The sequence below is a fragment of the Balaenoptera acutorostrata genome, chromosome 19 (assembly GCF_949987535.1).
Source record: "Balaenoptera acutorostrata chromosome 19, mBalAcu1.1, whole genome shotgun sequence".
Taxonomy (NCBI): domain Eukaryota; kingdom Metazoa; phylum Chordata; class Mammalia; order Artiodactyla; family Balaenopteridae; genus Balaenoptera; species Balaenoptera acutorostrata.
Window position 1 is genome coordinate 66,956,216 of NC_080082.1, and position 22,500 is coordinate 66,978,715.

The 22,500-nt window shown below is 55.3% G+C and overlaps 1 protein-coding gene across 17 annotated transcripts; it reads left to right on the forward strand.

Moving 5' to 3' along the window:
- The first annotated feature begins 3,543 nt into the window (after positions 1–3,543).
- Positions 3,544–22,420, forward strand: LOC103003850 (tigger transposable element-derived protein 1-like). 17 transcript variants are annotated; one of them, XM_057534097.1, is made up of 4 exons: positions 3,577–3,695; positions 12,454–12,911; positions 16,171–16,250; positions 16,670–18,608. In XM_057534097.1, exons 2-4 carry the CDS (start codon positions 12,512–12,514, stop codon positions 18,500–18,502), a joined length of 2,313 nt encoding a protein of 770 aa, XP_057390080.1. In that variant the 5' UTR covers positions 3,577–3,695; positions 12,454–12,511; the 3' UTR covers positions 18,503–18,608. The 17 variants fall into 17 exon arrangements, with proteins under 17 accessions (XP_057390093.1, XP_057390080.1, XP_057390091.1 ...); XM_057534099.1 differs by lacking the exon at positions 3,577–3,695 and adding an exon at positions 8,099–8,218; XM_057534100.1 differs by lacking the exon at positions 3,577–3,695 and adding an exon at positions 10,384–10,402.
- The last annotated feature ends 80 nt before the right edge of the window (positions 22,421–22,500 follow it).

The following is a 22,500-nucleotide window of genomic DNA, read 5'->3' on the forward strand; positions in this document are numbered from 1 at the left end:
CCACCCTAGCCTCAGTTTCCACCCTCCTCCCGCTGTGCCCCGGGGCAGCGTTGTTCGCAACGATCGGGTCACACTCCGGGCCGCGTCTTCCCGCGCTCCCAGCCTCAAATCCAGGCGTCCAGGCGCCCGTCGACGCGAGCAAGCTTCTCAGGGGGCAACGGGCGGCCGCACCGCCGTCCCAACCGCGCATGCCTCCACCAAGTCACCCTGAATTCTCTACGGGGCTTCGGCGATTAGCAGGGTTCTGCACCAATCAGGGCCCTCGCTAGGACGCCGTCAGCCCCCGTCTCCATGGCAACCCCCTGCGGAGACCCGGCCACCTGTTCCACCGCCCTCAGGACTGCAAGCGAGCCTCTCCCACTTTCGCCTTGGAGAGAGGCTCGGCCGGCTCCTGTCCGGGAGGAGGTCAGCCAGTCCTCCGCGCGCGTGCGCGGCGCGATGACAGTTTTTTTTTTTTTTTTTTTTGGTGCTCGCGGGCGGTAGGCGGGCCCGGGCGTCTCCATGGTAACCAGTGGGCCGTGCAGGCGGTTTCCAGGGCAACCCTGGGTACCGGCCGGCGTCTGAAAGAGGATGGGAGAGGTAGGGTGAGCGTAGAGATGCGGAGCGAGAGAGACAGGACAGACAGACACAGACTCGGGGGCGGGGGGAGTAGTGAGGAGAGACAGTGAAAGTAAGTGAACAGACACGGACAGAGACACGGGCAGGACAGAAAGAGACCTAGGTCAGAGAGTCAGGGCTGGGCAGACATGTGTGTCAGAACAGTTAACAAGAGGGAGAGCGATCAGGGCGGGATGGAGAGGAAAGGAGAGACAAAGATTTACAGCGACAAGACATGCAGCTCGAGATTCAAGGGACAGACAAGGATCAGGAGTACAGAAGCAAGAGGGGAGAAAGGGACAGAAATTAGAGATACAGTAAAGTGGATCGAGAGTTTTCAAAGACTCAGAGAAGGGTGACAGCAAGAAGAGAGAAAGACGGAGCGGGAGGGACACATGTTAAGAAAACTTATCCAAAACTTGCCATTAAGAGAAAAAAAGATGACTAGAAGAGCTAGCACCGTCTCTACCAAGCCTGCTTCAGGCCATCTGATTCCCTAAGTGAAGCAACTTTTTTTAAAGTTAACTGCTTTTGATCAGAGTCCAGATACTGTGACGTTAGATGCTAACGAGTAAAAGGTTGATAGGTTGTAAATGCCTTCTGTCCAGTAGAGAAGGGTACCCCAAGTTTTTTGTCACCCAGTAGGACACTAAGCAGAACACTAAGATGCCTGCCCACTGCCCCATGATTTCATTCCACACTCTGGCGGTCTGCATTCTAGTAAAGTCAATGAAAAGTCACTTGGTACCCAAGAAGAGTCCAAATCATCAGATTCACGTTGTGATTCTGATGTGGAACACCAAGCAGAAAAAGGGGGGGGGGAATGGGACTTCCCTGGTGGCGCGGTGGTTAAGAATCCGCCTGCCAATGCAGGGGACACGGGTTCGAGTCCCGGTCCAGGAAGATCCCACATGCTGCGTAGCAACCAAGCCCGTGCGCCACAACTACTGAGCCGGCACTCTAGAGCCCGCGAACCACAACTACTGAGCCCGCGTGCCGCAACTACTGAAGCCCGCGCGCCTAGAGCCCGTGCTCCGCAACAAGAGAAGCCACCGCAATGAGAAGCCCGCGCACAGCAACGAAGAGCAGACCCCGCTCGCCGCAACTAGAGAAAGCCGCGCGCAGCAACGAAGACCCAACGCAGCCAAAAATAAATAAATAAAAGAAAAAGGTGAGGGGGGGGGAAGGAGAGGTCTCTACAGAAATGCAAAAGCTAAAAGTAAAGTTTAAAGAAAAAAAATAGTGATAAAGGAACTGAATCGGAAACACAGAAAGAAAAAAATGCCCAAGGGTATTCATCAGGTCCAAATGAAGAAAAATCCAAAGCTCATAAAAAATCAGACCCATATGGAGGGACTTCCCTGGTAGTCCAGTGGTTAAGACTCTGTGCTCCCAATGTAGGGGGTCCAGGTTCTATCCCAGGGAACTAGATCCCCTATGCCAAAACTAAGACCTGGCGTAGCCAAAATAAAAGTAATAATAATAAAGAAAACTCCTCTGTGTTTGTTTGACATTACTTAATGCTAAAATTTTAGACTTATTCTAAATGTATTTTATGTGAATTTAAAATAACTCTTTTTTCATGTGAAATTGATTTTTGTTCCTAAAATGGAAGCCTACCACATTGCATTGTAATACAGTGTATTATGTTCAGTGTCTAAAAATTGCTAATTACATCATAATATAAGATGCTATGTATCTGTTATTTAAAACATGGAAAAGTAAGGCCTTTATTCAATTCTTACTCATATGAATATACTTGTACTGCACTGAAAATGCATTACTTTTTTTTTTTTTTTTTTAGTATTTATTTGGTCTCAGCAGGTCTTAGTTGCGGCAGGCAGGCTCCTTAGTTGTGGCATGCGAGCTCTTAGTTGCAGCATGCATGTGGGATCTAGTTCCCTGACCAGGGATCGAACGCAGGCCCCCTGCATTGGGAGCACGGAGTCTTATCCACTGCGCCACCAGGGGAGTCCCGAAAATGCATTACTTTTGCACACTGATATTATTCAAGAAATAAGAATTAGACCATGTAAGAGAAGATTCACAACCTGTGATAATTCAGTTCTGAGGATCCTGTCAGAAGGCTGATGTAGAAAGTGTATGCATATTGGCTTACCTTACTCAATTTAAGGTCAAGGGCCAAGAATCGGGCCTGCAGCTCAGGTCATGCTTAATATGGAATGAAAACTGGACCAAAGATGTATCTGCCTGGTTCAATGTACGGCGACAACCATTGCTTAAGCATTTTCACCTTGAGCCAGGCACTATGGTAGGAACTGGAGATGTAAAGGTGAACAAGACATATCTCTGTTCTTCATGGCTTCTCATTCTGACGGAGTCCTTTTTTCCCTAGTCGTGCGCTCTGTGTAGAGGCCTTACATATACTGGAAAATATTTTTTAGGGTTTATTTAAAACTATGTAGATGAAGTCTTGAACAAAAATAGTAAGTTCTCTGACTTCAGTAAAATGTTTTGGTGTTCCTTTAGAGAAATTGGAAAGTTCCCATTTCCTGGTTAAATTTCTTAAAAAGTGGAATTTTCTTATTTAATCCATTTGAAGTAGGTACCTTCCCTTTATTATTCCAAATTCTTAAAATTATATTTTTTTGTAAATTGTACAGTAGTTAACATTTGGTAGTAAATATTTGTCTTTTTAAGGTTACTAGTGTACAGGTAAGAAAATTATAGGTTATTAAAAACTTTATGAAAGAAGAAAAAAAAAAGAAAGAAAAGAAAGAGACCGAAAGTAGACGGCAGGAAAGACAGGAGAGAGAAATTAATAGGCGAGAAATCCGGCCTTGGGCAGAGGCGGCCTTGGGCGCCCCCGGCTGGACTCTGTGCTCGGCGGCCTCGTCGCCGAACTACGTTTCCCGGTAGGCCCTGGGAGACTGGACGCAGCACCTAGCGCGCCGTCGGGGGCGGGGCCCACGCTGCCTCCTCCAATCCCGGCCGTCGCCCGGCAACCTCCGCCTCCGCCGGCAAGATGGAGGCTGGCCTCGGCCGCCGCCAGGAAGCGGCACCTGAGGCCGGAGATGGGGAGGGGCCGCAGCTCAGTCGGCCCACTTGAGGAAGCCGGCCCACGTCGCGGTCCGGAGGTGAGAGCGGTCGGGCGCGCGGGAGCCTGGGCTCCGGGGGGAAGGGGCCGAGGCGCCTATACCCTTGGTTCCCGTGGGGGGAAGGGAACGGACGCGCGCGAGGGGGCCAATCGGGGCCTCCGGCGGCCCCGCGGCCTTCTGGGAAATGTAGTCTGGCGCCTTCCCCGTCGGAGGGCTTGGGGACTTTCTAGAGCGGGAGGGAGAGAATGAATGAATTTAATTTAAAATTGTTGGTGAGGGACTTACCTGGTGGTGCAGTGGTTGGGAATCGAAGATCCCACATGCCGCGGAGCAGTTAAGCCCGTGCGCCACAACTACTGAGCCCGCGTGCCACAACTACTGAAGCCCACGTGCCTAGAGCCCATGCTCCTCAACAAAGAGAAGCCACCGCAGTGAGAAGACCGCGCACCTCAACGAAGAGTAGCCCCCACTCGCTGCAACTAGAGAAAGCCCGTGCACAGTTACGAAGACCCAACGCTGCCAAAAATAAATAAATAAATAAATTTATTAAAAAGAAAAAAATTGTGGGTGAGCAGGTGAAGGCAGGGATGTGGAGACGGAGGGATGGGCGCGTGAGTGGTTCGGAATTTGGGGCCTCCTTCCAGGCAGGAAGCCTTCCCCATGCCCACCTCCCCTTTAAGCCAGGTGCAGCCCATGGGTCCCTGAAGGTACTCTTCCTCAGTGCCATGGACACTCCCAAAACACAAAGACCTGTCAGGCACTGTCCTTGTTTTTCACACGCATTCCTTAAAAAAAAGCTTTTACTGTTTTGATCAGGTGCTACTTTCACATGGTTTGAAATGCAAAAGGGACAAAGCGAGAAGCCTGCCTCCATCACTATACTTCATTAAATAATTCAGTCAGCAAGTGACTGTTGGATGCTTCCAAAGTGCCAGGCTCTCTTCCTGGGCCTGGAGACCCAACAGAGTGCTTAGTAGGTACAGCTCCTGCTCTCAGGCAACGTGTGATGGATGCATAATAAAATATAGGTGGGGAGGGCCTCTCTGGTTAGGTTACATTTGAGCAGAGACCTGCAGAAGAGGGAATAAGCCATGCAGATTACGGGGAAGGGCCCCCACTGTGGGCCAAAGAACCACAGTAACAAAGGCCCCTGGGTCGGGAGTGCCCTTAGTCTGCCCTGAGGATGTGGTCAGGAGTACGCAAAGGACAAGGGAGGCCCTTGACAAAGCTGGCGATGACTGTGGCTTTGACTCAGAGATGTGGGAGGCCTGGGAGGGCTCTGAGCAGAGAAGCCACTGTTTTGTTTGTTTGCTTTTTTTTTTTTTTGCCGTGCCATGCGGCTTGCTGGGATCTTAGTTCCCTGACCAGGGATTGAACCTGTGCCCCCTGCAGTGGAAGCCCGGAGTCCTAACCGCTGGACTGCCAGGGAATTCCCCCCTGACTTGGTTCTTACTGAATCATTCCGACTGCTGTGTGGAGAACCACCTTCCTCCTCTATCCCCAAGTACTCCACGGTGGTGGCAAGAATTAAGGAGGTTACCTTCTGTGTTAGTTTCCTGTGATTGCTTTACCATATTACTACAGACTGAGTGGTTTATTTATTTTTAAATTAATTAATTAGTTTATTTTTGGCTGCGTTGGGTCTTCGTTGCTGCATGTGGGCTTTCTCTTGTTGTGGCGAGCGGGGGCTACCCTTCATTTCGGTGTGCGGACTTCTCATTGCGGTGGCTTCTCTTGTTGCGTAGCACGGGCTCTAGGCGCGCGGGCTCAGTAGTTGTGGCTCACGGGCTCTAGAGCGCAGGCTCAGTAGTTGTGGCGCATGGGCTTAGTTTCTCCGCGGCATGTGGGATCTTCCCGGACCAGGGCTCGAACCCATGTCCCCTGCATTGGCAGGTGGATTCTTAACCACTGCGCCGCCAGGGAAGTCCCGACTTAGTGGTTTAAAACAACACAAATTTATTATCTTAGAGTCTTGGAGGTCCGAAATCTGAAATGGGGCTCCTGGGCTTAAATCAAGGTATTGGCAGGGCTGGTTCCTTCTGGAAGCTCTAGGCTTCAGTGGTCACATTGCCATCTGACTGAGTGAAATCTTCTGTGTCCTCTTACAAGGATCCCTCTGATTACGTTTAGGGCCCACTGGGATAATCCAGGATAATCTCCGCCTCTCAAGATTATTAACTTAATCACACCTGCAGTGTCCCTTTTGCCCTGAAAGGTGAACTTATCATAGGCTCCTGGGATTGGGATGTGCATGTGGGTGTGGTTAGGAGCCGTTATTCAGTCTCCCACACTGATGTTTCATGTCTCTGGATGGCATGGAGATGCTTCTACTCATCAGTGTCTGAGAGATGGGTCAGGATTTCTAGACTCTCTTTGCATCTCCTTGTGGTTGCAAGAGGTTTTCTGGGGGAAGAACAAAGTCTCCCCGCAGAACTTTTTTTGGTCTCATAAGCTAAAACTAAATGAAATGCTCCTCTACCTGCAGAGTGTTCTGGGAAGCGCGTATGCAGTGTCTTTAGCGTTAGGGAGAGAAGGGACTGGGCCTGCCTCTGAGGCAGTGGTCAGCAGGGCTGGGGGCCTTAGGTCAGAGCATGGGAAGGCCAGGCAGTGGTCCAGGCTCTCATGTACTCGCACATTAATGCCCACGTGTTCTCCTCTTCAGGCAGAGGTGGGCGTGGCAGGAGAGGCCCAGAGGCCATTGTGGGCACGGCAGTAGCTACCGCGGACGGGCAGTGGGGAGAGAGCTTGTTGAGGTGCATGGCTCGGGGAAGCGGCATGAAGACAACCCCCCACCCGCAGGTGCTGGGGAAGGCGCCCCTTGGGATCGGCCTCCGCCACAGTGCCAAGCGGGACCGGAAGTCCATCACCCTGCATGTGAAGTTGGAGGTGCTTCGGCGGTTTGAGGAGGGTGAGAAGCTGACGCAGATCGCCCGGGCCCTGGGGCTGGCCACCTCCACTGTTGCCTCGATCCGCGTGAACAAGGACAAGATCCGGGCCAATTCTCAGGCAGCCACGCCCGTCAGCACCACCCAGCTGACCCGCTGCCGGGGTGTGCTGATGGGCCGCATGGAACGCCTCCTGAGCCTGTGGATCGAGGAGCAGAGGCGGCAGAACCTGCCCGTCAGCACGCTTCTCATCCAGGACAAGGCGCGCCGGCTCTTCGCCCAGCTGCAGCGCGAGCAGGGCAGCGGCGCCCAGGCCGAGACGTTCGGGGCCAGCAACGGCTGGTTCGCCCGGTTCAAGGTGCGCCACAATGTGCTGTTGACGGGTGAGCCGGCTGTGGCCGACGCCCAGGCTGCCGCACGCTACCCCCCGGTGCTGCGCACCGTCCTGGACGAGGGCTGCTACTCACCGCGGCAGGTCTTCAACGTGGACGAGACAGGCCTGTTCTGGAAGCGGCTGCCTGAGCGCATGCTTCTGGCGCTGGAGGGGACAGCGGGGCCTGGCCCCAAGGCCTCTAAGGACCACCTGACCCTGCTGCTTGGTGGAAACGCGGCTGGTGACTTCAAGCTGAAGCCCCTGCTGGTGTACCCCTCGGAGAACCCGCGCGCCCTCAGGGGCTGCTCCAAGGCCAGCCTGCCTGTGGTCTGGCGCTCCAACCGCAATGATTGGTTGACACCTAGCATCTTCCAGGAGTGGTTTACCGGCTGCTTCTGCCCAGCCGTGGAAAGCTACTGTGCCAGCCATGGCCTCCCACACCGCGCCCTGCTGCTGCTGGACAGCGCACCCTGCCACCCCGTCCACTTGGGTGGCCTCTCAGCCCACGTGCGTGTTGAGTTCCTGCCCAAGAACACGTCAGCCCTGATCCAGCCCATGAACCAGGGTGTCATTGCCGCCTTCAAGGCCCATTATCTGCGCCGCATGCTCAGCCAGCTGGTCCAGGAGACGGCGGGTACAGACCGGCCCTCCGTGCGGGAGTTCTGGCGCAGCTATACTGTCATGACCGCTGTAGACAACATCGCTAAGGCCTGGGCAGAGCTGCAGCCTGCCACCATGAACAGTGCCTGGAGGAAGCTCTGGCCCGAGTGCGTGCCCGCTGGTGCCCCCGAGCACAATGCCATCCCCCAGCTCCGTCACAGCATTGTGACACTAGCCAGCCACGCAGGCCTCGGGGATGTGGCCGAGGCCGACGTTGCACACCTGCTGCAGGCCCGTGGGGAGCCCTCGCCCCGCAGCACCCCCCGGGAGGTGGAGGTCGGGGATGTCAGTGGCTCTGGGCTGCCCTGTGAGGCGGGGAAAGGCCTGGCCTCCAGAAGCCCAGAGTCAGCTCTCATGGAGGCCATGGTGGGTGTGGAGACCGAGGAAGCAAGTGTGGGTGCACTGCGCCCTGAGCACCTGGCCCAGGCGCTGTCCCACTTCGCTGCTGGCCTGCGAGTCCTCACAGAGAACGATCCCAACCGGGAACGCAGCCTGCGGGTGTCCCGGGGTGTCCACTGTGCCCTCACCCACCTCCGAGAGCTGCAGCGGGAAAGGAGGCGACAGGCTCGGGCAGTTGCGGGGCCTCAAGAGGCCCCATGATGGTGGCAACAAAGGAGTTGGCAGAAAGCCTGCACTCACCCCAGGTGGGGCCCACAGCGGGTGGGCAAGTGGCCAAGGGCACAAACCCTGAAGGACAGACCTCTTTGGCTGTCCTGTGTGATTTAGGACTTGGGCCTGACCTCAGATGAGCTTTGTCTGATGATGTGTTGTTTCTGGAGGGTAGACACTGCCACTTCCCACCCATGGTTCTCATACCTCATGCACTGCCATCTTTGTACAGTGGCACACAGAGCGTCAGGCTTGGGGAACAAGAGGGTGGTGTTCTCTGATTGGCAGATGAGCTGCGGGACCCAGGAGTGCCCATCCGTGTCAGAGACACACCCTGTAGAACAGCAGTTGCCAAGCACAGCCCACCAGGGTAGCCTTCCTTGTGGTGAGGGGCCAGGGTTGAGACAAGCCTCTCCTATTTGCCAACCCTGACCTGCCCGTGCACCGTTGTGACTCTTCCTAGCCAACTCTAGATGGGGGTTTCCTACTCTCCTTGCTCACCTTCCGTGCCATCCTCACTCCTTCTGGCTTCCACGGCTTGTGTTGTCTGAGGTTTCTGGTACCTTCCCTGTGCCCGAGCCTATGGGCATGTGTGGCTTTCCTTGGTTTGGAGATGTTTTCTTCCCTGGGTTTCTGTGCCGTGGTTGTCTTGGCTTCCCCCCAGCCTCTGAGGCTGAGCCTTCTGTCACTTCGATGGTCTCCCAGATCTAGAGCTCTTTGGAAAATCTCAGCCATTCTTGAGGGCTCAGTGGCCACCTCAGGGTCAGCTCCCAGCACACTGGCTGCAGCCCAGCCTCTCTCCAAGATTAGAAACATGGCTCCGATTCCAATGGATTGACTCCTTGGATGGTCTTGTTATCTCCCGTCATTCCAGCTTGTTCTCCTGTCCCCCTAGATTGTAACAACAAGCACACTGGGGTATCCACTAGACTCTGTAGACATGCCATATGGGCCACCAAAACCCAGAGTCATCAAGGGAAGGAGTTCTTGTACTCCAGCTAGGTGAGCCACAGGTGGTGAGACAGGGCTGTCTGGCCTCCTGGACTCCTTTCGACTCAGGTACCTGCATGTGTCCGTGAATGTGTGCGCGCGACACACACACGCATGCTAAGAGTAAAGCTGGGAGAAAGGATTCCTTCTACCTCTGTCCCAGCTAACACTTGCAGTGCTGGGCCTGCTGTCAATACGTAAAAGGGGCCGGAGGCCAGGGAGGGGTTCCAGGGTCCAGCCTTCCTGGGAGAAAGGTCAGATGAGGTCCCTTGTTTGCTTTCTTGGGGAGCGTGGCAAAAGGGATGGCAAGGAGAAGTAGAAGAGCTTTTCTTAGGAGCCTGGTGACTGACTGGATTAATAAACTGCACAAATTATGAGCACTTGTAATGTGCTAGGTGTTGGGGAGACCAGGGTGGGAGAGACTGGCTTCAGGAGCTGCCGGTCCAAAGGCTGTTACATTCTGTGTGACGACGGCTATGACGGGCGACTTGTGAGGGACCCAAACCTAGCTGGGGTCAGAGGAGAGAACTTGATAGGGAAGGCTTTCTGGGGAGGTGCCGCCCCAGCTTATGGAAACCGGTCATTTCAAAATGCCAGGCATCAGAGAGGGGCCTGTTTTAGGCAGCCCAGCACGGTGTGGCTGGTGAAGCCCTGAGGACGGGGAAGCAGGAGCAGCCCCGATGGAGGCGGAGTGCGGCACAGAAGCTGAAAGAGGCAGGTGACCAGGTGGGAGGAAATGCCACATCCACCGGGCAGCAGGAGTAGAGAGGCAGCTGAGGGGCAACCTGGCACAGTCGAACAGACGGAAAGCGAGGGGATCTGAGGTCGCACGGGCAGGGCGTGGCGGAGACGACGCACGGATGGGCCCATCTAGCTCCACAGCTCTTTACCTCAGAACCCGGGACACAGCCAGGACCTCAGGGAAAGCGCCGCGGAGCGTCGGCAGTCGCACCACTGGCGCCCCCTTGCAGGCCCCTGAAGAACTCCATTTCCCGGCGGCGCCGAGCGCTGGTGCTCGCTGCCTTCTGGGAAATGTAGTGTCTACAGGTCCCGTGGGCTGTTACTCTGGCGGGCCAAGGACTACATTTCCCAGAGGGCCTCGCGGGACAGGGCCGGGCTTGCGTACGTTCCACTTCCGGGCGCCGGACGTCGCCAAAGAGTTGCAGAAGTATATTGTTACCTCCCCGTCACCTCCCCGTCACCTCCGGGCGCTAGCCTGTCGTGGGGAGGTGGGTGGTTGCTAGGGAAGGGAGGGAAGGGGCGGGGTGGGCACAAGGCACCGGAAGTAGTCCTTGGGGCGGACGGAAGCTCGTGGTCCTGGGGCCCCAGGGTGGTTGTTCTTTGTTCCTGCCAGGTGTTGTTTGACGCCGTCCGCGTGGCTTCCGGGGGCGGTGAGTCTGGGCGCGACGCGGTAGAGGCGTCGGAAAAGCCCGGGGTAGCGTGTGCAGCTGGCCAGAGGGCAGCAGGAGAAGGGGGACGTTGGAACACTAGCCGCTTTCCGAGGACTCCGGCGAGTCCGCGGGGAAGGGCGGCGCGTGGGCTGCTGGGACATGGAGTCCGGTGGGGCTGGGCCTGCCCCGGAAGTGATTCTGGCCCGAGCTGGGCTCTCGCCATGCCTCGGGGGTCGGTGCACGTGCACCCGCGCTAGTCCCTTTCTCGGCGGAATTCCTGGGCTTCTGTCCACCTTTCCACCCAGCTCCCCCTAAACTTCTCACCTCCCCTGGAAAGTCTTCCTGGATTTCTGCAGCTCAGACCACCTCTTTGCTCCTGCTGCACCTGCGTGCGTGCCTGTATAAAGTGAGAGTGCGGGCGGGGTGGGGGGACGCTCACCGCATAGGGGGATTAAATCCAGATCCTTCCCTGGCCGAAGGCTGTATAAGTTCGCCCAGGCCACACAGCCTTCGCATTTGCTGATTCCGCTGCGCAGACCGTCCTCCACTCTAGCTGTCATCTCAGGGTACTTGGGGGAGAGAGCCGGGGGTTGGGGGCTGTTGGATGGGGCGGCCTGGTTCAGGGGAGCCCTGACCAATGCTTTAAAGACGTGCATTGGCATTGAAAATGATTTGTGTTCTTTTTTCTTAAATATTTATTTGTATATTTTTCTTTTTGGCTGTGTGGGTCTCAGTTGCGGCACGCGGGATCTTCATTGCGGCGCGTGGGCTTCTCTCTACTTGCGCGCGGGCTTCTCTCTACTTGCGCGCGGGCTTCTCTCTAGTTGCGGCTCGCATGCTCAGTAGTTGTGGCGCGCAGGCTTAACTCTCCCGCGGCATGTGGGATCTTAGTTCCCGGACGGGGCATTGAACCCACACCCCTTGCATTGGAAGGCAGATTCTTAATCACTGGACCATCAGGGAAAAAGTCCCAATCTGTGTTCTTTTCTGAAGTTACAGTGGTAGTAAATGGCCGTTGGCAGAAAAATTCAGATGCTCTGCAGACATTACAAAAGAAAAAGCAGATGTCCTACTCCAGTTTTTTTCTCCAGAATTGCCAGCTGAGGCGTTGCTGGTTTTCAGGATCCTTTTCTGAACACTTGTAGCAGTAGCTCCTGTTTTTTGTTTTGAAATTTTAACATTAGTGGGATCGTGTCAAGTGAGGAGGACCACAGCTTACTTTCTTGTTTAGCACTGTAGCGTGGACGTCTCTCTCACTGTCCATTGTTGACCTTGACTAGTTGAGTTGGGCTGAGCCTCTCAGGCCTCATAGGATTGTGCCATGAGGGAAGGAAGTCTTTCCAGTGTAGGAACCAGCTCTTGCTCTCCCCGTGCGGCTGCACTGCAGCGGTCCCCACTACCATCTTGGTCTTCCAGCCTGTCCCCCACATCACTCTTTCTAGTGCTCCACAGACTGCATCCTTCGCTTGCACAGAGCCTCCCTGGGATTGGACCCTCCCTAGGCACGGACCCTCCCTGGGCACTGAGTTTCTGCTAGTTCCCGCCAGCACCTCTGCTTGGCTGCTGATGGGATTCTCTCTGCCACTGAGACACTGGACATGTCCACGCCCCATCCCCAGGAGCAGCCCTCCTACCGGCCCAGTCTGGCCTGAACTCCTGAAGGCTTCCCTGCAGGAAGCTTTCCCTCACTGTCCTAACCAGATTCCCAGTGTGAGGCATCCTCTTGAGGGCACAGATAGGGAGGTCGAGGCTGGAGGTGTCCCCCTGCCAGGTTGTCAGCTGGCCAGGTGTGGGGACAGATTCCGCCACAGCAAGTGACCTTGCAGGGTGTGAGTCAGTGGAGGGGTGTGGGTGGTCCATGGCCCTGACTGGGTGTGTGTGTGTCCCAGGAAGACGGTGTGTGTGGCCTGAGTGAAGGCAGAGAGGCCAGCTTCCCCAGGTTTCGCCATGGCAGCCGACCCAGCACCCATCGGTCAGGAAGAGCTCGTGATCATCAAGATGGAGGAGGATGAGGCCGCCCTGTGGGATCCTGAACCGTTCTTCAAGCCTCAGCCCCAGACCCTGTTGCCTGGGCTTGGTAGGGACCCCCGGCAGTGCTTCCGGAGCTTCCGCTACGAGGAGGCAGCAGGGCCCCGCGAGGCGCTGGCCCGGCTGCGCGAGCTGTGCCGCCAGTGGCTGCGGCCCGAGGTGCACTCCAAGGAGCAGATGCTTGAGCTGCTGGTGCTGGAGCAGTTCCTGGGCGTGCTGCCGCCTGACACCCGGGTCTGGGTGGAGTCCCAGTGCCCCGAGAGTGGCGAGGAGGCTGTGGCGCTCGTGGAGGACCTCGCTCAGATGTTGCAGGAGACTGGTGAGCCGCGGGGGAGTGGGCTTGGGGGCAGGGAAAGTGCAGGGGGACACAGCCCATGACGCCGGGTCCTGAGTGCCTGCCCGCGCTGCCCAGGCCCTGTGTCCTCATCTCTGGGAAGAAGACTCAGAAGCTGTGGCATGTTTGGAGACTTTCCTAGACTCTGAGCCTCCCAGAGGTGTGAGCCTGGGGTTGGCGTAGCACTTCCCCTGCTCAGGTGCGCTGGCCTTCTTTCTCTTCCTTTTCTCCTTCCTGGCAAGGTCACGGAGTGCATGCCATGTGCCAGGCCCTGTGGGTCCAGCAGGGGAGGGAGAGAGGCAAGGTCCCTGGCCTGTTGGAGCCCAGTCTGGTTTGAGAGTTGGACAGTGAGACCTCCAATCACAAGTAGGGTGTCCTTCTTTCTCTAGAGGGGGTGGACGCAAGAGGAGGTGGGCACGGAGGTCGGCCCGGCCAGGGGTGGCTTTGCAGTTCGTGCTGTGTGACGTCTTCACCTTGGACGTGTGCTTTCGCACCTGTGAGGAGGTGACAGCCGTGCAGCAGGGAGGAGAGATGGTTGGTTACCGCCTCGGTCCACCCTGGCATGTGTTTACCTGTTTACTGGTGTATTTGTGCAGTTCCTTTTGCCTGCTTGGCCCCTTGTATCGAGGGGTGGAAACCGTAGCACTTAAACAAGCAAACAAAAACCCAGCTTTATTAGGCTCTAACCCACATAATCAAAAAATTGTACACTTTATGGGTTTTAGTACAGTCACAGGTTTGTACAACCATCACCCGTGTCTAATGTCATCACCTTCAAATAAACTCCGTGCCCGTCAGCAGCCACTCCCCATTCTTCCCTTTCCTAGTGCCTTGGCAGCCAGGAACCTGCTTTGTGTCTCTGTACACTTTCTTTTTTTTTTTTTTTTTTTAATGAGGATCTTGAATCAGATGCGTATGTTTGATTGATTGATTGATTGATTGATTTTGGCTGTGTTGGGTCTTCGTTTCTGTGCGAGGGCTTTCTCCAGTTGTGGCAAGCGGGGGCCACTCTTCATCGCGGTGCGCGGGCCTCTCTCGTTGCGGAGCACAGGCTCCAGACGCGCAGGCTCAGCAGTTGTGGCTCACGGGCCCAGCCGCTCTGCGGCATGTGGGATCTTCCCAGGCCAGGGCTCGAACCCGTGTCCCCTGCATTAGCAGGCAGATTCTCAACCACTGCGCCACCAGGGAAGCCCTCTGTACACTTTCTTATTCTGGACGTTTTATTAAATGGAATCATACATGGCTTTTTATGACGGGCTTCTTTGATCGACTCTAATGTTTCCCACGTTCATCCGCAGTGCAGTATGTTAGTGCCTCACTCGTTTTTATGCCTGGTCATATTCCATTGTGTGGTTATACCACATTCTGTTCATTCATTTATCTGTTATGGCTATTTGGGTTGTTTGTACCTTTTGGCTGTTACGATTAATGCTGACGTGAACTTACGTATACTTTATTCTCTTGGTTATATACCTAGGAGTGGAATTGCTAAATCATATGGTAACTCTGGCCTTTTGAGGAACTGCTAACGCACCACTTGTTTTAAGAGAGGGGATTTAATGGAGAGAGTGTAACCTAGGCATTGAAGGAGTGAAAAAGTACAAAAAGAACTCTAAGATGTCATGGCGGTAGTAGCTGCAGGGAGCTGTATCTGCTCCAGGAAGAGGTCGGAATTCTGACAGTTAGAGACTCAGAGGAGGGGCTGGGAGGTGGGGCTGCTGCTGGATGGTGCTGGGGTCTCCCAGGGGGACAGGATGAAGCCGGTTCTGCACATGTTGTAAAAGTTGCTGCTAAGGAAAACCTTGCTAATGCAGGACTGGTTTTCACCCAGGCATGAACGTGAGGTGCAGGTGAGACACCTTGTACGCATGGGTCCACAGTCCTCCCAGGGTGTCTGGCTGTCGTGCTGGGCTGTCCTCTGAGCCATGGGCAGCGTTTGTCGTCTTAGGGGACTGTTCCCTGGTACCGGTTCCCAGCTTCCCACTGAACGGATGCTTAGGTGATGCACGCTAATCTCTGTTAAAAGAGATTTTGCATCGTAAGAGTGTGGACATTGGCAAAGCAGCCTGCTGGCTCTGCACGGACTCAGGCCTGGTGTTCCCGAGGGTCCTGTGGGGCATGCATGGTTATGTCCACTCAGCCCTGAAGCCGCACGCTCTCACGTTTACACGAAAACTCCTGCCTTTGCTGAGTACCCTTACCTGCTCTCAGCCTGTTGCTGGCCCCTTCGATGCCCCCACATGGGAGAGGGTAGGGGCTGGCCCTGGCTTTCTCTGGGTGGTTTTGGAGGTGACTGCTCTGATGCTATCAGGGAGACCAGAATGATGTCCCAAGCTCTTCCTTGGCTGTCGCTGTTGCTGTGTGTTCAGGGGTCCCCAAGACCCCCCTTAGCCTCAAGTGATTTGCTAGGAGGAGTCACAGAATTCAACAAGGCTATTATATTCGTGGTTGTAGTTTATTACAGTGAAAGGATACAGATTAAAGTCAACAGTGGAAGAAGGTGCCTAGTCTGGGAGATACCAGGCACGAGTTTCCGGGTGTCCTTTCCTGTGGGAGTCGTGTGGGTCATGCTTAATTCCCCCAGCAGTGATGTGAAACGACACGCACAGGATGCTGCCACTGGGGGGCTCGCCCGCAGTGACGTCCAGGATTTTTACTGGGGGTCAGTCACCGAGGTATGGAACATGACTGACCTTAGTTACTCAGCCTGAACTCCCCTCAGAGGTCAGACCTGTACAGTGTGGCCCAGGGTTACTCCCATGTCACATCGTTAGCATGAACTATCTGTGTGACCCAAGAACTTAGGTAAACAAAGATGTTCTCATCAGGCAGAATCTTCCTAGGGCTTAGAGGTCCCCTCCCAGGAGCAGGTCAAGGGCCAGACTTTCGTTTGGAGTGTGGAGGGTTTGGACAGCTCAGGCCTGCTAAGTCAGCCCTTTACTGACCACCCAGCTGCAGCTGAAGGAAGCTTCTAATGACTATTTCCTTGGTGTTTCAGTGACTTGGGTTTCAGGGGCCTTGGGTGTGCTCTTGAGGTACGTATGTGTGTGTGCATTGGAAGGGGCTGCCTGTCAGCCAGGATAGGGTGTTGTGTGTGAATCAGAGGGCAGGCAGTGTCTCACCTGGCTCAGAGTTCCCGGCCAGTGGGACATGTTGACCTCTGGATTGAGTAATGGGCCTGGGTGCCTCACCCCTTTGTCCCCAGGGTGGGCCTGCAGACACTAACACTGCTGTTTCCCCTCAGCACTGGCCCAGGCCCCTCCCGAGGACCAACGGTTTGGAGACCTGGCAGAGCCGGCCAAGCCCTTCACGGATGGAGCTCAGGTGAGCTGTGAGTCCTCCAAAGTCAGAGATGCCACATCCTGCGGGACCCTGCCCGCCCCCCCCTCCCACCTTCTTCACCCCAGGCTGTGGAGGGTCACATTCAGCAGCTGTGCCCAGCCCCCACCCCCACCGCCCTTCGCCCTCAGGCTGGGCTCAGGACCTGCCCTGCACCCTCTCCCAGCTCCTGGGTCTGAGGATGGGGCCTCCCCAGGCTCACACCATTTGAATACAGAGTACAGTAAGTCCCCTACACACAAACCTCCAAGTTACGAACTTTCAAAGATGCGAACATGCGTTCGCATGTCCAATCACGTAAGTTAGTTCACGTGTCTGGCGTACATTGTTATGTGCGTGCATCCTCTACAAGTGGTTTGTGCTTTTGTGTACTTTACAGTACTGTATAGAGTACAGTAGTACAGTATCTTTATTTCAAGCCCAGGATGTCCGGAAGCAAGCGTAAAAGCAGCGGTGATGTAGCTGGTACTGCTAAGAAGCGCCACGCAATAACGATGGAAACAAAAGTGAAAATAATTGAGAGAGTGGAGCGAGGCGAAAAGATGGTAGACGTCGCTCATTCTTATAACCTGAATCGTTCAACCATCGGCTCAATCGTAAAGAACAAGGACAAGATCATGGAACATGTGAAGTCTGCTATGCCGATGACGTCGACAATTATAACGAAGAAGCGTGGAAAAGTGATGGAGGAGATGGAGAAGCTTCTCAGTGTGTGGATGCAGGATCAGCGTCAGCGTCGAGTCCCACTCAGCTTAATGCTGATTCAAGAGAAAGCTAAGAGCCTTTATGAAGACTTGAAGAAGAAACACGGCGAAGAATCAGAGGGCAAATCTTTTAATGCCAGCCGTAGCTGGGTTCACCGGTTCAAGGCTAGAGCCAAACTTCACAATGTAAAAGTAAGTGACAAGGCAGCGAGTACAGATACAATAGCTGCCCGGGAATTTCCTGAAACGCTTCGAGAAATTATTGATGAAGGCGCGTATTTACCCGAGCAGGTGTTTAATGTGGACGAGACAGGACTGTACTGGAAGAGGATGCCAGACCGAAGTTACATCAGTAAGGAGGAAAAGTTGATGCCAGGCTATAAAGCATCAAAGGATAGGCTCACGCTGTTGTTTGGTGGCAATGCTTCCGGTGATATGAAGCTGAAGCCTCTCTTAGTTTATCATTCAGAGAACCCAAGAGCCCTTAAAAACATAGCCAAGGGCTCTCTTCCTGTTGTGTGGAAGAGTAACCCCAAAGCCTGGGTTACACAGGCCATTTTCCAGGACTGGTTTTTTCACCACTTTATCCCGGAGGTAGAGAAGTATTGTTTGGAGAAGGAGGTCCCATTCAACATTCTTTTGCTGCTTGACAATGCTCCGGGCCACCCCCCATTCATGGATGACTTTCATCCCAACGTCAAAGTAGTGCATCTGCCACTGAATACTACGGCGCTCATCCAACCTATGGACCAGGGAGTTATAGCGACTTTCAAGAAATATTACTTACGTCACACTTTTCGTCAGGCAGTTAAGGCGAGTGACGAATCAGGAACAACCTTGCGACAATTTTGGAAGGACTATAACATCTACAAGGCCATAAAGAACATTGACTTTGCCTGGAGTGAGGTTACGGCCGTCACCATGAATGGGGTTTGGAGGAACCTTTGCCCAAAGTTTGTTCACGATTTTCGTGGATTTGAGAAGGTGGACGAGGAGTCCAAAGAGGTCTTCAGCAACTTAGTGACCCTCAGCGAGAAGCTGGAGCTAGATCTGCAAGAGGACGACTTCATTGAACTCCTTGCTGTGCAACACGAGGAGCTGACTAATGAAGACCTGATGGAATTGGAGGCCCAGAGAAAGGACGAAGAGGGGCAGGAGGAAGAAGAAGTAACTGAAGAACCGAAGAGATTCACGACGCAGGAAATGGCACGGGGGTTTTCTTTATTTGAGGAGGCACTGGTAGTTTTTGAGGCACAGGACCCGAATGTAGAACGGTACACGAAGGTGGCAGCAGCCGTTCAGAATGCAATCCAGTGCTACCGTGTCATCTATGACGAGAAAAAAAGAGCTACCACCCAGACATCACTGGATCGTTTTTACAAGAGGGTAGATAGAATTAAATCCAGCAAGGAACCAGAACCTGTGCCGTCAACGTCAGGCGTGAGTGAAATTGCAACTTGCCCTCCATCTCCTATTGCTGACGATCCTTCAGCTCTACCATCTCCCACCTCCTCTTCCTCCTCCAGTCAGTAACTCTTCCTGCCTGTTCCCTCAATGCCAGCCCCTGGGTGCCAGCTATTGTACTGTACTACGGTACTTTTCAAGGTACTGTACTGTAAGATTAAAAATGTTTTCTTTATTTTTTTTGTGTGTTTGTTTTTTATGTATTATTCGTGTGAAAAGTATTCCAGTACAGTACTGTATAGCCGATTGTGTAATTTGGGTACCTAGGCTAACGTCGTTGGACTTACGAACACATTGGACTTAAAAACGTGCTCTCGGAACGGAACTCGTTCGTACGTAGGGGACTTACTGTAGTTGCAGTCTCTCTTGCACAGAGATAGAAATACAGCAGTCATTATTTATCCTCCCATTTTAAAGAAAATTTTAAAATGTATATAAAACATGTATGTGCATTATAAAGTAATTCAAACCTTCAGAAAAGCACATAAAGTTGAAACCCCACAGCCAGTCTTCCTCTCTGGAGATGGCCACTGCCACCCACCGTACATCCTTCCTCTTTCCTGTACACAACGTGCAGTTCACACACATGGGCGTGTGTGTGAACGGGGCACACAGACATTTCCAAAGGAAGCCCCATTAACGCTCTGCACCCCACTGATTTCACTGCGTCTCGTGTTGAGGTCCCTTCCAGTGGCACAGGCAGTTCCAGCCTTGCTTTTTAGTGGCTCTCTTGGAGTCATGTGCCCAGCCCTGCTAGGGCATGTGGGCCGCTGTCGGTTTCTCATCCCAGAACACACACCCTCATCTTGGCTGCTGCCCCTGGGCCTGCCTGTCCTCTGGACGGCCTCAAGACACAGGGACCAAAGCTTATCTCTGTGTCGCGGGGTGCCTGCATGTCTTTGATCCTGGTGGGTAACCCAGGGGGCTTCCCCAGGAGGACAGAGGGACTTGCTCACACGTGGGAAGGAGGGCAGACCAGCCAAGGAGCATGGCTGGGGTCTCCTGCCAGGTGAGGGGGGAGAGTGGACCACACCCTGGCCTTTCCCACCCTTGACTGCCATTCCTGGGTCTTCCTGAGACACTGCGAGGCCTGGGAACGCCTGCGGTGGCCCTGCCTAGATCTGCCCAAGTCCGGCTCAGCCGGTGTCCTGCCGGCAACTCTCAGAGAACACCCAGGGCTGCTTTACTGTCAGACTCCCATCACCAGTCGAGAGTGTAGAGCTGGGCTGTGAGAGATGCTGCTTCTGGAAGAAACAAGGTGCTTGGCCCACCGCCCTGTGGGAGGACACTGGGAAGTGGGTCTCCTTGGCCACCTCGGGGCCCCAAGGCGGGAGGCAGGCCTGCTCCTCGCCTGGTTCTCCGGGAGCCCGTCTGGGTAATTGAACCCTGCACAAGTATTTCCTCCATTAAAAACAAAAACAGGGACTCCCCTGGTGGTCCAGTGGTTAGGACCCCGCTCTTCCACGGCAGGGGGCACGGGTCCGATCCCTGGTTGGAGAACTAAGATCCCCCATGCCGCACACAGAACAACACACAGAAACAAAAACCTTGAGTCCTGACACCCTTAATTACATTGCTCAAGGTCTTGCGAGCTCGGGGCTATGAAGCGTGTTGGCTCCAATTGGACAGCTTGTTCCTCTCCTTTCCCCGGCTGCCACCAAGCTCTGAGCTGAGGCTTATACACTGTGGCTGCCCGTTCCTGGGCCCAGCTATGACGTGCTGGTAATTTCTGCTTTCTGTATTTGGTCTGACATCAGTCTGTGGTGTATTATGCCACCCTGGATGCTTCAGGAGGCCGGCGAGTAGGTGACTTGGGATGGTGGTGTCAGCGGGGGGCTCCCTCGGAAAGTGGTAGTGGGTTTTCAGAGGCTTGCTGCAATCCTGAGGGTGAAGTTTATTTAGTCCACGGGGCCAGAATTCATCGAGTGGCCGGATGTGGCCCCGAATCTCCCACCTAAAGAGACTAGTCAGTGACTTCTAAGGGTTTTACCCAGGCCCATCGGCACTTCCCACCGATAAACGTTGTCTCCCCATTTTACAGCGGGTCAGGGCTGGGGCGGCAGCGGCCCTGAAATCAGCGGGCACAGGGCGGGAACATAAATATTCTCTTGTGGTGTCCGGAGAGAGTGATGCGGGCCCGAAGCCCCCCCTGAAGAGGCCGCCGAGGGCGGGCCAGCGCCGAAGTGCCAAGCGGGACCGTAAGGCCATCAACCTGCAGGTGAAGCTGGAGGTACTGCGGCGCTTCGAAGCCGGAGAGAAGCTCAGCCGAATCGGGAGGGCACTAGGGCTCTCCACCTCCACTGTGGCCACCATTCGTGACAACAAGGACAAGATCCGAGCGAGTTCCCAGGCGGCCACCCCGCACGCGGCCTCTAAGCTGACGCGCAGCCGCAGCCTGGTGATGGAGAACATGGAGCGGCTGCTGAGCGCGTGGATCGAGGAGCAGACCCGGCGTGCCGTGCCGGTCAGCGTGGTGCTCGTCCAGGAGAAGGCGCGCAGCCTGTTTGAGGAGCTCAAGCGGGCGCAGGGGGAGGGCGCCGAGGCTGAGACTTTCGGCGCCAGCCGCGGCTGGTTCGCGCGCTTCAAGGCGCGGCACGGGCTGCGCAGCCTCGGGGCCGGGGGCGAGGCGGCGCGCGCAGACGCAGAGGCTGCGCGCCGGTATCCGGTGCTGCTGCGGCGGGTGATCGAGGAAGGCGGCTACACGGCCCGGCAGGTGTTCAACGTGGACGAGACCCGGCTCTTCTGGAGGCGGCTGCCGGGCAGGACGGTCCCTTCCACGGCGGAGAAGCCAGGCCCCGGGTTCACAGCCGCCCAAGATCTCCTGACCCTGCTGCTCGGCAGCAACGCCGCCGGCGACTTCAAGCTGAAGCCGCTGCTGGTGTACCCCTCGGAGAACCCGCGCGCCCTCCGGGGCTTCTCCAAGCCCAACCTGCCCGTGCTGTGGCGCTCGCACAGGAAGGCCTGGGTCACTGTGAGCCTCTTCCAGGAGTGGTTCGTGCACTTCTTCTGCCCCGCCGTGGAGAGGTACTGCGCCCGGCACGGGCTCCCATATAAAGCTCTGCTCGTCCTGGACAGCACTCCCGGCCGCCCCGGGAACCTGGACGACCTCTCTGACCACGTGCGCGTGGAGTACCTGCCCAAGGACACCACGGCCCTCATCCAGCCCATGACCCAGGACGTGGTCGCCACGTTCAAGGCCTGCTACCTGCGGAGGGTCTTCCGCCTCTTGGCGGCGAGGGCGGGAGGCGCCGGCGAGCGGTCAGCGGCCCCGGACTTCTGGCGGGACTACAGCATCCTGGACGCTGTGCACAACATCTCCGAGTCCTGGGAGGAGGTTCCGCCCGCGACGTTGAACCGGGGTTGGAGGAAGTTGTGGCCCGAGTGCCTCCAGCACGATGCCAGCCCCCGACCCGGGGAGGCCCTCCCGCAGATCCGGCGGGACGTCGTGTCGCTGGCGCACGGCTTGGGTTTCGGGGAGGTGGCAGAGGCGGATGTGGCTGAGCTGCTGCAGAGCCAGGGCGCAGACCTGTCCAACGAGGAGCTGGTGGGGCTGGAGCAGGAGCGGGCAGCCGGGGAGGAGGGGGAGGACAGCTGGACGGCCTCCCGCCAGCTCACGGCCAGGCACCTGGCCAAGGCCCTAGCACATTTCGATGCTGGCCTGCAGATCGTCAGGGACGACGACCCCAACCTGGAGCGCAGCCTCCGCGTCTGCCGGGGCGTGAACAACGTGATCAGCTGCTATCGGGAGCTCTTCAAGGAGAAGAGAGGCCCCAAATAGTGTGTGTTGAGGGGGAGGGGGTGTTGGGAGTTCTGAGGCCTCCGGACTTTGTTGGGGAGAGGGGGTCCTCCCTCCCCATCTTTCACATGGAAGTGACACTGGTCTGCATGTTTCCATTTCATTATATTAATCCCTCAAATGTTTTTCTGTCAGCAAATAATTTAGTGTCTCAAGTGAACTTCTCAAATATATGGTTTTAGAAGCCTTGATGAATTCTCAAGTGACTTTATTGCATCCTGGGCCCTTTTGGAGCGGTGCATCCTCGGTTTCCTAGTGGAAGCCCACGAGG